The sequence below is a fragment of the Enoplosus armatus genome, chromosome 5 (assembly GCF_043641665.1).
Source record: "Enoplosus armatus isolate fEnoArm2 chromosome 5, fEnoArm2.hap1, whole genome shotgun sequence".
NCBI lineage: Eukaryota > Metazoa > Chordata > Actinopteri > Centrarchiformes > Enoplosidae > Enoplosus > Enoplosus armatus.
Window position 1 is genome coordinate 24,404,063 of NC_092184.1, and position 17,781 is coordinate 24,421,843.

At 46.3% G+C, this 17,781-nt stretch overlaps 1 protein-coding gene across 5 annotated transcripts in view; it reads right to left on the reverse strand.

The window, feature by feature from the left end:
- Window positions 1-17,781, reverse strand: part of epha4l (eph receptor A4, like) — a 47,424-nt gene that overhangs the window by 17,095 nt on the left and 12,548 nt on the right. For all 5 annotated transcript variants that reach the window (XM_070905407.1, XM_070905406.1, XM_070905405.1 and 2 more), the window contains exons 4-5: window positions 8,100-8,255; window positions 1,793-2,128 (exon numbers count right to left, since the gene is read on the reverse strand). In XM_070905407.1, the coding sequence (XP_070761508.1) occupies window positions 1,793-2,128; window positions 8,100-8,255 (492 nt within the window). The remainder of the gene's footprint in view (window positions 1-1,792; window positions 2,129-8,099; window positions 8,256-17,781) is intronic.

Here is a 17,781-nt window from a genome sequence, read left to right on the forward strand (position 1 = left end):
CAGTGACGAGCCAAAGGCAACATCATCTATATCTTACAACTTGAAGTCAGCAGATTAGCCTCCAGCGACCTCAGGGGGACGTCACTGTGTGTGTGTGTCACTACGTCTTCGTATGAATCCACGCGCGAGAGTGTGCACTTTGGAGTTTTTGGACAACTGTGCATCCTTGTGACCGTACTGACATGCTGTTACGAGCCCTCGGCCCGGACTCCAGGGTGCGCTCCATTACAGCTCCCACACATGCCTGTCTGGCAGGCCTCGCCGCTCTCCCACAGGCAGCACGTCCATTCATCTCTAGCTTCCCGACCCCAGCTGATAAATCAAGTCACTGTGCCCTTATATTGCCAGTCCTCGCCCTATTCAAGACATTCTCTTTTCCCAGGGATGGAAATTAGTGATAAAAAAAAAAAAGAAGAACACAAAAAGGCACTTAGCTTGCCACCCAAGAGCAGAGCAGTAAAGAAGGCCGAGGTAATGATCGGCTATAAGTGGAGGAGAGCAGGGAGGGATGAAGAGAAAAGGCCAGGGTCGTAAAATCCATTTGCACAACAACCGGTTACAAAATGGCTAAATGACAAAACAACAGGAGGCTTTGAACGCACCCACGAGCAAGAGGGCTCTTCTCCAGCTCTGGAGGAGAGGCTGTATTCATGGGTGTATTCTACTAGAATAAACACACACACACACACACACACACACATACACAGCATTTGTAATGATGCCTCCACAGATCAATACAGCTCATCTAATTCATTAGCTTGAGAGCTAAATATAGCACGTTGCCCCTATCTTCAGCCTAGGCTTCTCATGCCTAATTATGCAAAACTCAAGTGAAATATTGCAGAAAATCATTTCCCACTGCAGAGAATCCATCATCCTCCTCAGCAATCATCCAGCCTTCACCCAAATTATTTGCAGCTTTAATAAACATGTTTTGACACGAAGATTGCCCCCCCCCAAAAAAGTACTTCAAGCACTCAGTGTAACAAACTTGTGCTCTGCATCAAATATAAGCCCCCACACACACAACTACAAAGCTTCTCTGCCATCGTACACAGACAAGAATCTGTCCTAAATTTGGTAAACTAATTGATGAGGAAGATCATTTGATACAATCAATAGCTGAATGGACTTTGAGGTGAGATTTGTCAACTAGGGTTTTGTTGATTAGTAACCATAGCTTTAGTTACCATGGTTACTTATAGTTTAATATACCGTGTGCACTAATGTGTAACTGTTGACTGAAAAGATGTTAATGTGTCCTGCTAGCCAATCAGAAACGGCTATTTTCTGTGACCATTTTAAAAAGGGGGTTATGTTGAGTTACTCCTGTTTCCTTATCGTTTTCTCTGTAACAGTTATTGTAGTTATTGGCCCGGCATTAAAGCCAAATACATAAATCTTGCGTAAAAACATGTCATTTGTCTCATTGGGATCCACCACGACATGTTTAATAGTTAAAAAACATATTGCTATGTCAATATATCGGGCCAATCAGTGTTGCCCACTTCCAGTCAGATTGACATAACACTTATTTGTTCTTGAACTAATCAATGCAACACGGGTCACTTAAAGGAAGCATTTAACCCTCTATGATGTAACACTGAGAAGCTCTTTGATTCTCGCCAAACATTAAGTAACTAAAGCTGCAGTTCAGGCAAAATATGTCCAAATCAGTATTTGGTCCTGATGGCTACTGGGAGGTCGTCACTTCCTTTAACTGCTGGAGCTAAACACACCCCCCTTTCCCTGTCTAGCACCCACTCACTCAGACCATCACTGGCAGTCTTACCGGCCTGGTTGGTGGTGACGGTCACGGACACGGCCTGCTCCGGCCCGGGGCTCTGAGGCGAGACCCCGTTCACCGCCCACACCTCGAAGGTGTAGTTGGTGTGGGCCTGCAGCTCGTTGATGGACACCCTGGTTCCCTTCAGGCTCAGCTGCTGGGGGCTGAAGTGGATGCCGTTACCGCAGGGCTGACAGCGCCGGCCGTCGGGCCCGCAGCGCTTACACACCACATTGTATGTCAAATCCTGCCGTCCTCCCGGGCTCCGGGGCGGGCTCCACTCCAGATTCACAGAGGTCTCGTTCACATTGGAGATGAGGTGGACAGGCGCTGACGGAGGACCTACGGAGGAGGACGGAGGAGGAAGGAGTTGATTTTATTACCAGCAGTGGTTAGAAGCCAAATGCTAAGCAGGTACAGAGTTACATTAATATCTGTCACCGCTACTGTTGACAAATGGAGCAGAAAGAGAGACATTATTTCTGTTATCCAACCAAAAAAGTAGAATACAACAAACTAGTGATGAATATTAGCAATAAGCTATTGATGAATAGTGGAAAGAAAGTCTCCAATGTGTCAGGTAATTGATTCTTTCCATACGTTCACATAACAAAGACGTAAATGGTTGTCCCTTTATTGAGAGCTGCGGATTCTTGAATTCCCTTTTAATGTCCTGTCCATTACAGCGAGGGAGGATCCAATTTCGCCTCAGTTAATTCAGCACGTTAACTGAAATCCAATAGGCCAGCAGATTTCTTTCCCATTCACATGTCGAATCAGCTGGAGGTGGCAGAGCGCCCGACTCCGCTGTTAACTGCGGGGCTTTATGGCACCCACTCAATAACTTTAGACAAAGTTTGCTTTGGACCCTGTTATTAAGTTCCTGCTTTGATGTGAGGCCTGACTGCCTGCTGTAGTTTTATATGAGGAGGGTATGTGACACAAACCCCCCTGCTCATCAATCCCAATTTACATGTCAGCTCTATTCTAATTAATGTGTTTTTTTGCGTTGCTTTCAAACATAAGCGACGGTAATTGACTTAACTCTCCCTCTCTCTCTCTCTCTCTCTCCTTGTCTGTTTTCCCTGTCTCGCTCGCTCGCTCGCTCTCTGACTAATGAAGTGCACGCGAGCGGGCTGGGGGGATCGATGCAGGGTGAAATATGAAAGCTAGTCCATCCACAGACGAATCATTTCACAACGGAAATTAATTATCAGTGTTATTTTTGGAGGAGCGGAGTGGCAATGAGTGATTTCACAGAGACACAGGGAGCAGCAGAGGGGACGGTGTGTAGGAGTGTGTGCACACGGTCACCCGAGGAGGAATAAGTGCGCTTTTGTGCACAGAGTGTCGCCGCATTAATGGAGACGTGGAAGTTTTTACCAGCGGTGCATGCGTCTTCACAAGACGCTCATACTGTAATGTGTGCGGACCGGACTCGCGCATGCCAGCGTTAGTCTGGCAGATTGAATGAGCAAATGCGAAGGGGAAGCTAAAGCTGTGAGGGAGGAGATGGAGAAGGACAGAAGGAGAAGACAAACACCGTCTGTTCATCCAGGAAGCAGAAAGCCACTGATTAGTATGGAAGGAGCAGGTCTGGGTGGACGGATGGAGGGAGGGAGGGAGGGAGGGAGGGGGATGACAGAAATGGACGGTGCCGGGTGAGGAGGGGTGTCTGTCTGACGGAAAATGACCAACAGGGTCAACAGCACACGACACAAGCAGTGAGATGAAAGGATGCAGAGTACACGGAGTTAATATGAGCATCACTGAACTTCCCCGCACGAACCGCAGCCTTCGATGAAAATCTATTAATAAATTCTCATTAAAAATTGTGATAAAGCACTGCCCCACCCCCCCACCCCCCCCTCATGCACTCTTCCTCCCTCACTCTTTCACCTCATTCTCTCTGTTCGCTTCTCAGACAATGGGAACAAGTTATAGATGGGGTTTCTAAATTAAGGTGCCTGCACCCGACCGTCATCATAATCGCGCCTTTGTCTGCGTGCTACGTTCAACTAACCTCGTCTCCCTTTCAATACTCCCTAATGTGCTGTCTGAGGTACACTATAAAGCTATTACTCGGCTGTTATCTGGACATGCGGCGTCATAAACTTAACAGCAGGACAAAGGTAATATCAATGTCTGAGGACGTGTGTGCTCTATAAGGACAGTCCTTAAAAACATACTACGATGCCTGAGTCTGCGTGTGTGTGTGTGTGTGTGTGTGTAATCACCTCAGGAGGATTATTTTGTTTGTTTGTTGCTATGGCAAGAGTTGCAGCAGCGCTATATAACTTTATGACTGTAAAGTCTTAAATACATTCCACCATATGTTCCCTCCTGCATTCCACACTCATGCACATACATACAAACTACCTTTGGCTGTACCTGTCGCTCTCCCAGAATGCACCGGTGGGAGCAAGGGAGCGTGGGAGAGCCGTCGGCTGTGACTGACACCCGGTAATTAATCCTGGGAGAGCGGCGGGAGGAGGAGGAGGAGGGGGGGGGGGTGTATACGGGAACGCAACCTTCGTACAACGTTAGCTCAACATGGCCTTGAAATTCAGACTCCTTACGGGTGGAATCCAGAGGGAGACTTAGAAAGTTTCTCCTGAAGAAAGTTGGCGATTTCCTTTTCCCTCCTCTCCTTTTCCGTTCATTTATGACCTCGCAATTTGTTCAGACCCTTGTTTCTTTCTTTGCTGTGGCTCCTTTGCTTCCATCTCCCCCTTGCTTTAATCTGTCTTTCTCATTTTAACTCCACTCCCGTTCTCCTCCTTCCCCCTCCTTCCCCCTCTGCCTGCTCCCGCCTCCTCCTCCTCCTCTGCCCTGTACTCCTTCTTTCATCCCTCTCTCCCTCTGTCTCTTTCTATCAGTAATTGTTAGCCAAGTGTTGCGCAGGGCCGAGGTAGAGAGCAGGCTAAATTGGCCAGAACATCGACCCCGCTATTACCATCCGGCTGGGATTCATTCAATGCCCCCCTCGAGTCCCTACCCCTAACTCCCCCCCCCCGATCTGCGTTCATTCCTCACTCCATCCCTCCCTCTTCCTGTACCAAACCGCCACTAAGAAAACTGGGGAAAATCTGAGATACACATCAAGGGCCAACAGAAACCCCAAAATGGGGAACACCCCCTCCTTATAACCTGAGCACAGTGGAGCAACCAGCTCCCACGGGTGTCTGTCCCTGGTCCTCATTACCGCCCTGTGCTGTATGAGTGTGTCTTTATACTCACATTTATTCATGTGTGTTGCCTATTTTTCCCCGAACATGTTTTAGTTTTGTATACCATATGCTTATGAACTGACTGAGTTGCAAATTGTGTTTAAGGGATTTAAGGGTTTTTCTACCTGGTGACTTGGTCAGAAATATCATTTAATGTTGTATGTTATTTAAATATCGGCCTATAAACTCTGTGGACTAAACGCTAAAAGAGCATTTCAGTACAGTTGCCTTTCAATTTAAGGAGGCGAAACAAAAATGAAAGTGAATGATAAAAAAATCTTCAACAGAAATAAGATCAAATAGACGGCGAGACAAGAAACATCAAAATAAACCACAAATCTCCAGAAAGTAATGCGGCTCATTTATCCTGCCAGGTTTCTCAGGCAGGTTGATCCAAAGTGTGGGAGGCAAAACGATCAGATTGTCTCTCGTTTCTAATCTGGAATGTTTTGATCAAATGTAGAACACATTAATCGCCCATCAGAACAACTATTGCTGCAACAGAGGAAAGATGCAAGCAAGGCGCTGACAGACAGAACAGCAGGCCTGCACACAAACAGCCACACAGTGACGGAATTACATCCACATCCAGTTTTAATCATCATCTTGCATCGCTAGACTCGGAGCTATGAGAGGGGAAAAGCGTTTTCAATTACCCATACACTGACACACACACACACACTCGCACACCCCAATTACCAGAGATGCTGGCGCTCTCCCAGGCTGACCTTCAGCAAGGCAAACTGGGAAATGACTTTAAGAGGATTTTTTTTTTTTACCTTCATCTGCTCTGTTCATGACTCTGAGTGGGTTTCGAGTGAAAACAAAACGTGGACGAGGAGGGACGTGTGAGTGACAGCTGTAATTACAGAACTCTGACATGTGGGTGAGGAGTAAAAGAAAAAACTGCACGTGGAAGGAAAACAGCAGACGACAGACAGGGTGAGAGTTCAAAGATCAAATGTTGACCGGCTGACGAGGCGGGGCAAAGGTCGGCGAGAGAGTCCTGCTGATGTTCAGTTCCGAGTTAGGAGCGTAGTAGAGATGGCATAGCAGGGTCTGATAAAATAAGCCAAGTAATGAGCTTTGACAGCTGTTGCTTGCAGCAGCCGCACTCAAATACCACACTGACTAACAGGACAACAGGGATGAGCTCCAAGCTCATTCATTAAAAAAGGGGTAGTAACTCAATATGTGTGATGTGACAAACACTAAGGGGGTAAGGCCTGCGACAATATCCATATCAATGTTTATTAATGTTCCTGTTCAGTTTGGGGTCTATGTTTCATGTCCTTTTGATCTGCTGCTGTAAAATAAAAATCCTGGCTAATAAATAAATTATATCATAAAAGAATCAACAAGCTTTAAGTTTTGAAAATATAATTTGCAGCACAGATGCACGAAACAGCTTTTCATTTGAACTGATTTAAAAAGTGGTTAATAATGAGGAGACCATGAACTCTCACATTGCTTTAGAGCAAGGCGTTATTATAGGGCCGCAACTAACAATCATTTTAATGACTTATTTTCTCAATTAATCGATTAAACGTTTGGTCTATAAAACATCAGAAAACTGGTGATTACTTACAGTCTAAAACCCCAAAATATTCAAAACTTTTCTTATAAAAGACAAGAAAAAGCAGTTGAAAAGCCAGAACCATTAAATATTTGGTGTTCTTGCCTTAAATGATTCATCAGCTATCAAAATAGTTGCCAATTAATCAACTAATCATTGGACATTTTCACATAAACAAATACCCATTTTGCTACTTTCTACTGCCAGCTTTTCTACTTGCTGGTCCAAGTAAACTCTTTCAGTGTTTAGTGGCGCCTGGAAAAGAGGAACAATCAAGGATGTTGGAGATCGTCGTGATCAAGTATAACATTTACTCATATTGTTGATCGTGAAAAGGTTCCACAATACAGTCTTGTTTATGATCCTGCATAGATACCGTACGGCGGGGGAATAATTAGAGGCCGTTTTGCAGGAGGGGTCCGGCTGCTGGTCTGATTCAATAAACTGTTTTGCTGAGTGATGAATCCACAGGAACTTGACAGATCATTTGGGCCAAATGGCGAGCCAACTATGAGCTAAGCAACTTAGCAGATGTTTTGACTGTTAAAATTGTTTTATGACACATACTCACTCATACAAACGTCCGTCACGTGTATGAATGCTGTTATTTTCCTGGGAAAGGAGAGCGTATGGCTTTGTATGGCTATTTTGTTTGCGTATATTTTCGACCGGTATGAACTCCCAGTTCCATGACTCAGAGAGGGAATGAGGTCTAAAAAAGGAAGAGGTATCATTAGGCAGCAGGATTGTTAACAATATTTGTTATCGCAGTCATGATGAGTCAGGGGGGGAGGATGGGAAGATCCAGATTCACCAGTGGTTGACTCATACAGGCAGAGTGGAGACAAACACTGAACAGCTTCCATCAGCTCGATGCTTTCCTGTATTTTCTTTCTCCTTGGCACTTCACCCCCCCCCCCTCTCTCTCTACCGCAACATCTTATTCATTCCCTGCATACATCTCCAGCTTTCCATCTGCCCTTGTTTTTCCACCTTTTTCATCGCCTCCCTGCGTCTCCGCTAACATTTTATCTCTATTTGTCTTTCTCTAGCGTTCTCACCCTCCTCTGCTGTTTTGCAGTCTCTCTGTGGAAGACCGAATCTGGGATGCAGCGGTTTATACCCTCATTAGTTCTCTGTCACCATGACTGATCACTAAGTACCACCTGGAATCAAAAGACAGCTATTAAACCAGCAGCCGCCTGCTTTATGTGTGTGTGGAAAGACTATCTGATCTGTGTGTGTGAGGGGGTGGGGGGGTAATTCAGGTTGACATTGCATGAGAGCGAGAGATACAGAATCTGAGACCATGTTTAGGCAAAAGCAATCACTCTGTATATGTGTTAGGTGTTCTTTTCCATAACAGTGTTGTGTTACTAATACTTGCTTAGCAAGATATATTAAGCTGTTTACAAATCAGCGTAAATCACAGCCCGTTGTGGCTTACTGGTCAAATACTTCTTATGCATTACAATGTTCTGTATGTGGTACATGTGGGTCTACTTACGGGTGCAGGGCATGGATGCAGGGTCCGTCTCAGAACGGAAGTATCCCTTGTCGCAGACGCAGGAGGTGGATCCCTCCCTGACGGAGTAGCTGTGGAGCGGACACTTGGAACAGGAGCCATCAGTGGCCAGAGCGCGGTAGTAACCAATCTTACAGGCTGAAAGATAACAAGGACACAGAGGGGGGGGAGGTTTGGTTAGAAGTGACGTCAACATGCGTCATCGGCCGGTCGTTGCTTTAACCTTAAATACAAGTATACCATGTGTACTAGAGAGGGAGGTTCTAGAGACAAGACTGAGTCTACAGCTATCCTAGTGGCTCTGCAAGGCTATACTTAGGCATAGGGGTGCTTTTAGCTAAATGCTAACATCAACAAGCTGGCATGCTCACAAAATACAGTTGAGACTGATGGGACTGCCATCAGTCATTTGGTCATAAAGCAAAGTAGTGGACAAATTAAAAGTTTGACCTGATGATGGCGCCGGATGAAAAGTCTGAAAAGCATGAACATATGTACATGTGCAGTCCAAGGAATAGAAATTACACTAAAAACCCAAAATGTCAGGGGATTACCAAACCCATTAGGACACGTCATCTCAGAATCATGAATGTCTTTACAAAACGTGGCGCCAAGCCATCTACAGATGTTCCAATATTTCACCAGGGAAGTGAAACCTGTGCAGACCTGCTGGTGGTGCCAGGTGAGAAGTCAAACAAAGCCATTAGGACGCATCCTCTGAGAACCACGAATGTACAATACTGCATGGCAATCCATCCAAAAGAGGTCTCTGATAAAAATCCACAAATGAAGCTGATGTTAGTGGCTGTCTAAGGTTTTGGTAAGAAGGGGATGTTGCCATAGCATTGCACTTGACATCAAATAGTTGTTTTCCAATGAAAGAGAAGGAGAGAACTTTCCCATTTTCCCCCAATTAGCAACAAGAAAACAATATGTTGCCCAGAGGCTTCTACTCCTCTCCCCGATCCTGCCTCCCTTTGTCTTCATTTTCCATCTTCGGTGCTTTCTCCCCTTTCTCCGTTCTCACGAACCTTCATTCTATTATCAAAAACAACAGAGCAGGAGTAAAGGGCGCTATTTCCTCCGACAAAAAGAGAAGATCAAATAACTACCTCCTGTCTTTCTCACAAATTTAAGCTATGCTCTATTGGCAAGACTTGGAGCCACAACGAAACCAGAGCCATTGGCATTTCAGACCATTTAACAAACAAATGCCACCACTCTTGGCACACCAGGAGCTCTGTCACTCTCACAAGGCGGGTTTAGCTCTGCGGGGCCTAACGTACACACACACACACACACACACACACACCCCAGTCTGAAGTGGTAACCCAAGTGACACTTTCCTACTTTTGGCGACAGTGCTCGCCTTTCTTTTGAGTGACAGTTTGATTGGAGGGCTCGCGTTTCAAGGAGTTTCTCCCCCATCTATCTGTTTCTATAATGGCCGGGGAAACCTAGCGGGGTTATATTTCACCCTCTGAGCGCTGAACCAGAAGAGGAGGACAAAAGAACAATTCTCCGAGAGGTGCGGCGCAGACAGTCGCGACACCGATTGGACCAAGTAACCTGTCAATCAATGAGGGTGCCGTGCGCTTGGCAGTGGGCGGCGAATGGTATTGAGGCCGGAGGGTCGGTGGTTTGGGTTTTGGTAGAGTGGGCGGTGTGTGTGAATGTGTGTGTGTCTGTCTGTCTTGTTATGATGTAAAAAGACCCATTGGAGACAGATGGGTAAATTCATACCCAACATAAATCAGATAATTACACGCTTATAGTCTGCAGGGGTAAAGTACCCCCCCCACACACACACACACACACACACACACATTGTCTTGCTGTCTTCATAAGCACATACACAACCCAGATCTAAAAGTGAAGTTGAAAGGCATGGATTCCAATGCCACAGTCATAAAAACATCAGGGGATCCTACATACAAAAGAACAGTCACGTAAACAAACTCCCACATGTGTTCACCACACTAGAAATCAAATCAATGCCTATCCACATACACCGCAGTGAGGAGGAAGTCCGTCCTCCAGCAAAAACTCACATTCCACCAACCACCGACAGGCTCACACATACAAACAGAAAAGGAAGTCCACAAACCCCCCAAAATACCGGGAAATCCCTTTCTTGGAGGCGTAATAAAGTCAGGCTCTTTGCCCCGCAGCCTCGCTCCTCCAGCAGCTGGATTAGCGTGGCGTGGCGTTAACCGAGCCGGGCTAGCTGCTACCTGCTGAGCCATTCTTTGCCCGTTCCCACTCAGTCAATCACGGCTAAATCCCTGCCGCTTCACTCGCTAACGCTAAGCTAAGAGTCCCTTTGATTGTAGCCTGCAGGGGTGCGTGAAGCCTCCGTTTCTTTTCTTGAAAAGAAAAAGGAGAGATTAGTCGGGAGGCGCTTTGTGTTATCTCTCTATCTTTAAAGCAATCCTTCAACGGCCAGTCTCACCGCTAGAGACAGAAGGACCCTGGGATTTGTGGGTATTGTTTAAGAGGTTGTGACCGCTTCAGGTCACAAAACACAAAGTTGCTGTTAGGGTTTGTACATGTGCGCTGACCAGGAAAGTGTCCAGAGTTGAGAGTGGGGTCAACCAGCTGTTTGAGATGATGCCCCCTTTGCTAAAAGCTGGAGGGAGAGTTAATTGAGCCCAGTGCTTCACAGCCTTTGGGCCTGAGCCTCTTTAAAGAGACACAGTCTACGAGCAGGCTACCTCAAACTGTGCACGGTTGATGAGTTTTTCACTCATCAATTATTAAGCTGTCCCAGGCTGACCCCTGAGCCCCCACAGGCCGTCCCAGAATTCTTTGCCCAACTCCAAATCCCTGTTTGCCATAGAGACATCCTCAACTGCGGTTTGAAACTCTGCATTTCAGAAATTGTGTTTGAAAATGTGATGTCAACATACGAGGGCTTGTTTATAGCAGCGACTGCCCTGCAGAAAGGAACAGTCGAGGGAAGAGAGAGGTCGATATCCAAGTAAAGCTGGGGAATTTGCTTCCTATTAGGAGTGTGTGTGCGTGAGGGAAGAGACCGCAGTAGTGGGTGGTCCAAGAGACCGTGGCTTCAGAGAGGAATCTCCCTTAAGACTCGCTGGATTTATCACTGTCCGGGCCAGCCCTGGCAAACCCACACACAGGCGCAAATACGGACACACATGAACACACATGTATTTAGTTTTTATGGGATCTGAGCTGAGAAGCCCTCATCATATCCTCTCATACAGCTCTCAAAAGTCTAACCCAATTTTTCCACACCACCTTTTTTATGCTGTCTCCTTCTTCGCCCCGTTGCTCTCTAACTCTCCTATATTATTTTTTCTCACTCTCATTCGCCCTCTCTCTCTCTCTCTCTCTCCTAGGCTTTCTCTCGGCAGGCCTCCTTTCAGACAGAGAGGGGTTTGTCAGGTGCCAAATCCCTGAGCTGAGAGATCAAAGGCAGACAAAGAGACTGGTGACTTACTGTTCTATTCTGGAAAGGCAAAAAATGGAATCCCTCATAGACTGGGACATCACATTCTTCCCCCTTTTCTCCCTTTCACTCATTCAATCCTCCTCTCTAGCTTTAGTCTTTTTCCCTTTTGTCAGTCCCCCCCCCCCCGCCCCATCCCCATCCCTATCCCTATCCCTGTTGTCTCTAAGCTTAAGCACGTTTGGAGGAAAGGGGGCATCGAGGGTGGAGGGAGAGGGATGTGGGAGTTAATGAGTAGTTTTGTCCGTGTGGTGGGGATTCTGCCGGCTGAATTGGTCGCACCGCGTGAGGGGAGGGGGGAAAAACGGCAACTTCTGTTCAAGACAAAACCGTCGACGCAGCCATCTGCAAAAAAATAGGAGTGCACAAAAGCTAATGATACAATGATAGCTACCCACACGCGAGGCAACTCAAACCCAGCTAAGTTTTCCTCTGAGTGGCAACAACCTACACACCAGGCTTTGAACAGCCATTGATGCTCCCTACACTGCAGCCAAATAAAGCCACATCTACCCACACACCCACCCACTGCAGCCCACCTTGAGTGACCCGCATGCAACGCCTGATAGGCGAGCTATTCTGCAGCCTACACAACAAAGTAACCATTCCACTGGGGACTGAAAGCATGAGAGCCAACTTGCACTACAATAGCCGTCCAAAAACCCCAGGAATACAACACCCAGCACACGGCACACAATAACTAGGCCTGCCCAGGCGGAACAATTGCCTCTCTTATAATCAAAAAAAGAGAATTAAGTTCAAACTGCATCATTTTCCCTCCTTTCAAGGCTACGCTTTATCTTCTTTGGGTGATGAAAACTCGGCCACTCTTTTTTAGTCATAACAGACAGTGATCGCTCTTCAGAGGAGCAGTCAGAGGCGTCCTCACAAAGAGGCTCTTTCAAAAAACGAAGCGATCAGCTTTCAGGACCTGAGGGCAAGGAGAGTCTCTCCTTCTCCTGCACCTTGAGGAGCCAGCGATCTCTATTCAACCTGCCTCTGACATATCCCTCTGCCTTTGTGTCTCTTCTATCTCTTCTTTTTTTCTGCCTGTGGAAAGCAGTTCGTTGCTCAGGTGAGACTCCTGCTATAAAGGATTACTATTCCAAGAGCGCTTTGTTTACCCCCTGGCTGCAGTCCCGAGCTGCAGGGGGGAAAAAAAAGTCTTGGATGTATATATTGTCTATTCCCACCCAGACACGCATATAGATAATAAAAGACCATCCACATCAATACACCTGGGCCACTGGCACATTATCAGGGATAACTAGCTGCTGACCGTTAGCATCTGTCACTGGGACAGCAGGAGAGTGGAGCAGGTTAACTCATTAATTCTGTCACTGGGGGTTATTAATTACCTCCGGCCCTGACAGCGACTCGCAGCCACACGGCCAGCGAAGCCCATCAGCATGATGGATGAGGGACACACGGCCACCGAAACTGATCATCATGATTGATGACATACACTAGTCACACATCTTGACCTTGACCTAGGGGGAAAAGGTCCCACACTAGTGGTACCATCACTTAAAATGCACAAGCAAAAAAGTCGGCTAGTGACATCTGGGTTGACATCCTTACTGGTGTTAATGAAGGCTAAGAACAAAAGCCAGCGAGGCTAACGATGTTAATAACACACAAGCCACCCTTGCTGACAATCACTGCGGCTTTGCTGACGGTGGCCAGAGGCAGGGGGTGCCAGAGTTCCCAGCAGTTTGTCTGTCAAACGCTGGATGATTTATAACTGTATTTTCAGCAGCACCGATCCATCACGCGAGAGCCACCCAAGACACTGCCCTAATTAAAATGTCTGTACCTGACACATACGAGCACCAGCCGAAGAAGCACGTTGTGAAAATGAAAATTACCACAAAAGTCGACCCTGAGAGCAAAAAAATGTTCAGTAACATCAAAAATACCATCAAAAATACTTCAGGGCACCCAACTGGTCCCGACACCAGAGTGCCACCTGAAATGTGCTAATTTACAGCATGTTCATGACTGATTTCTTGCCATGTACGTCGTCACATTGTATAAAACCTTTCTGAAAGCATTTTCTAGCATAATAACAAGGTTACACAAGCCTAACAAACCATTTCCTGCTCTAATATAGAGCCACCGTGGTGCCACCTATATTGTTACTGTTTGGATTGCATAACTGAAAAATTGGAATATTGTTCTGAAGGCTTCCTGCGGACCAAGGTCTCTGCGTTCTTATTGACACGTAGGCCTCAACTTCCTCCCTAATTCCTCTAGCCTGCCTTAAGAAGGAATATTAGTACAATGGTTATATCGCCAAAATCTAAAGTATTCCACCCCGCCACTTCAGAATGGACAAGACCACTCCTTAAAGAATGATCCAGGGTACTGAAGGTGAACGCAAGGAAAAGAAGCTAAAAAGCTAAAGGGATGGGTAGAAGAGGGAGAGGTACAGGAGTCCAACAGATCCATCTTTGTTTGGTGAAACACTGTTTGATTTGGCTATGTTGGGTGGGGGCTACTCAGATTCCACTTTTGCACCCGTGCCAGGTTGGCAAGGGTGGCACCACCCACAATTGGGCTTAGCGCCAACCCACTAAGGACCTTTTGTGACATAAGATTTGCACAGCAGGTGGGTAATAGACTATAATTCAAGGCAAACAAGACAGAGACATATACACAAACCTCTGCACACCTGCACGCTCTCAGGTATGCAAAGTCCTTCAAAGGCCCTCTGGACTACACAGATGCACTTTGCAATACCATGCATGCAAACGCACACACACACACACTCATCCACCAAACAGGCTTTGTGTACGCAAGGTAAGCACGGGGACATGAGCACAGCAGGGACGATGGGAGGTAAACAAACTCGGTCAAGGTATTGTCTTGGTCCAATTTCCCCAAGGTCTCCAGGGGCTCGAGTCTCATGTTGGACATGTCTGTGCCTCTGCATGTGTGTGTGAGCAGGCAGTGTACCTAGCATGCTTTCCTGACTTTGTTTACAATGACAAAGAGCTGCATTTCTATTAAATTATGAAAAAAGAGGCAGAGAGGTGGGAGGTGGGGGAGTATGCTAATGTTGTTGTGCGAGGGGACACTCACATCGCTAAACAATCAGGAGAGCTAAACTATTCTACTCGCTGCGAGTCGAGGAGAATGGGGCAGGAAAAGGGAGGATGTGTGAGGAAAACACACACAAACACACACTAAGAATAGGTGAAGAGGAAGAGGAAGCGATAGGGAAGCAGTCTCAATGGGACCTCATATCCAATTCTGTAAACAAGTGTAAACCACGTGTCGCGCTGTAGCACAAATACATAACAAATCACTGAAATCCCCCACAATGCAACACTTACAATACAATAGATTTGTCACGTTAATATGTGTTAATTGGACTTTTATTCATGCTTGCGTAGCATGTGTCGTACACACTCCAGAGCTGGGCGATGAATCAATATCACATTGATTTTTCGATACAAGATTCAGTATCATGTGAGACACGTTGGGACATTGAGAGATCCCGTATCTTAAACGTCGTCAGGTTTTTAAAGCTGCGTCACAACAAAAGGTAGAATGTTTTGAGCTCATTTGAATGTTGCAGCTCAGTAAAATGAACAGAGAATCATTCACAAAGTATAAAAGATACCCACATTATATCATTAATAATTCCATATAATATAATAATAATTTCTCAATTCAGTATCCGGAAAAAACACATTCACGTTCCATGTCTAAAATGTGTGTTTAGTCTTTTTTAAACAAGACAAATATTCATGATAATGCCAGTAAACATCGAATATATCACAGTGACATTTTACCTGCAAGGACCAACAATGGACCAACTAACCATAAAGCTAAAAGTAGGGCTGGACGATATGACCTAAAGTCATATATTTAAATATAATATCACGGCATAAAAGTCAATACAGGGCGATTCATAATGTCACAGTATGACTAATACCACAGGAAACCACATGATCACATACGCCTCAGAGTGAAAATAAACCTCTACTTCCATGTCACACAGCCTGCTATCAGGTACACATGGAAACAAAAACAAACAACCCAAAATGAGAAGAGAGTAAGCTTTATTTCATCTTTAGCTTAGAGGAAAAGGGGGACTGGTGGATGGATGACCACTACTACGTCTCCTGTAGCAAATCAATTCAAACACACAATTACAAGTGACGTAATCAGAGTTCACACACGTGCCCACGCTTAACGTTTGCAGAAACACGCATACAAAACCTTTAATTACCCAGTTGTCTGTGCTCTCGGGGGGCGAGCTTGTCGGTTTCTTGGTGGGTCCGAGCCGCTTCTGAGAAACCGACAAGGTTGACGAGGAGGGGTTGGAAAGGGTCGCCTTATGGGTGAAAAGAAAGGTATTTTTAGGTTGTTTGTTTAGGTAATCTACTTGTAGCTCCCAGACGACAGCCTGTCTGGGGCCTCGAAGCACCTTCCATTGTGTGTGTGTGTGTGTGTGTGTGCGTGAGGGTGTGTGTCCCTGAGAACACTGTGCACAGCATTGTGTCTCTGCATTGTGTGTGTGTGAACACATGCAGTCATATTCACTGTGTGTGTGTGTGTGTGTATGTGTGTGCTCAGTCAGGGTACATAAAAACTTCCCTGGGTCACTAGCTCTTCAACAGCTCATGTCAGCCCAATGACGGTCTGCTGGTCTCCACTGTGGCTGTCACTGCTTTAACCTTTGACCTCTCCTGGTGTCACTCAGGCCTCACTCTCTCCAGACCACTTTCCCCTCCCCTCTCTCTCTCTCTCTCTCTCTCTCTCTCTCTCAAAACAGCAACGAGGTCATCACTGTCGTGGAAGTGATACCCCCCTCCAACTTGAAACTGTGTCGGCTCCTGTTCGCACGGTATGGCTTTGCATGATGTGACTGTGCATTCCTAAGTTAATAGCATATATGTGTGTCCACAAACGTCGCCGTTGGGTGTATGCGTTGCCCTCCCTAACCCCAGGCTAGTTGAACCTGGCCTTGCAGGGGGGCTACAGGGGTGTGTAACAGGAGCCTGGGGTTAATGGCTGCTGCTTGGACAGGGTTATTCTGCTAATGTGTAACGTTTTAGCCTTTAGCTTTGATGTGAGGACAGACACACAGGCACAGCGATGACGGGAAGAAGCAAACAAAGGGCCGTGAGATTCAGATGCACGGCGAGCTTTGAAGCGAGTGTGTGGGCACCGCTGGAAGAGCGCCAGAGTCAAGTTTTGTATTTCTTGGACTCCTCGCCTTCTTTCACTCCAAGTATGTCTACCGCTGTCTTCCTGCCTTTTCTGTTATCTCTCCTTATCAGTATGGTTTCTTTCACCACTTAAGGTGAAGCGCAGAACTTGGCAGCTTTGATTCGAGCAGCCCCCGGTGCCCTGCAGAGCTGCCAAAAATGTGTTCTTGACTTCCTTGAGTCTCTTGTTTAACACTGCCAATATCGTATCTTTACACACCAAACACAAACAATCTATACCACACCAACACATCGCTCTTTTTGTTGTTTCACAGGGTTTATTTTATCCAGCAGAAAGTAGTTCCAATGAAAACAGTCCAAAGTCAGTTGAAACAACCCCACAACACACACAGGTACTGATATTGACAGTGACATCAACCGCAGCTGCCAGAGGTCGTGACACGACCACATTAGGCTTGTTCAAAGAGCGATCACCGTCTGTACCCGTAACCCCCCACTTCACCTCTCACATCTCCAGCCGTTTATCAGGGCCACTAGACAGGAGTCAATTCATCTTTCTCTCTCCTTTACTCTGTACACACACTCCTTCTGTCACACACATTCACGCTCCGCTTGGATTTTCTATGTGTCCTTTCTGTCTGTCTCTGTCCTTTCTGTCTGTCTCTGTCCTTTCTGTCTGTCTCTGTTTTCTCTCTCCTGCTCTTTCTTCTTCCCCTTACATTCCTCCATGGTGTGAGCCTTCAAGAGATCGCATCTTTTTTTCTTTTTTCTTCCTCCCCTTCCAGCAGTATTTGACAGCTCGCAGGGGATCAGGGGGGGGGATCAAGGTTTCTAATCCCAGAGACGTGCCCTAGCATGGACACCACCTCTGCCTTTGGCTGAAGATCTGCGGCTTCGGATCCCGAGGGCTGCCAGACCTCCACATCCCCAAATTACATTTCAGCTCTCCCACAGGGAGGTTACACCTCACAGGCTACCCCATGGTGTGTTTGATACACATGTAGTTTGC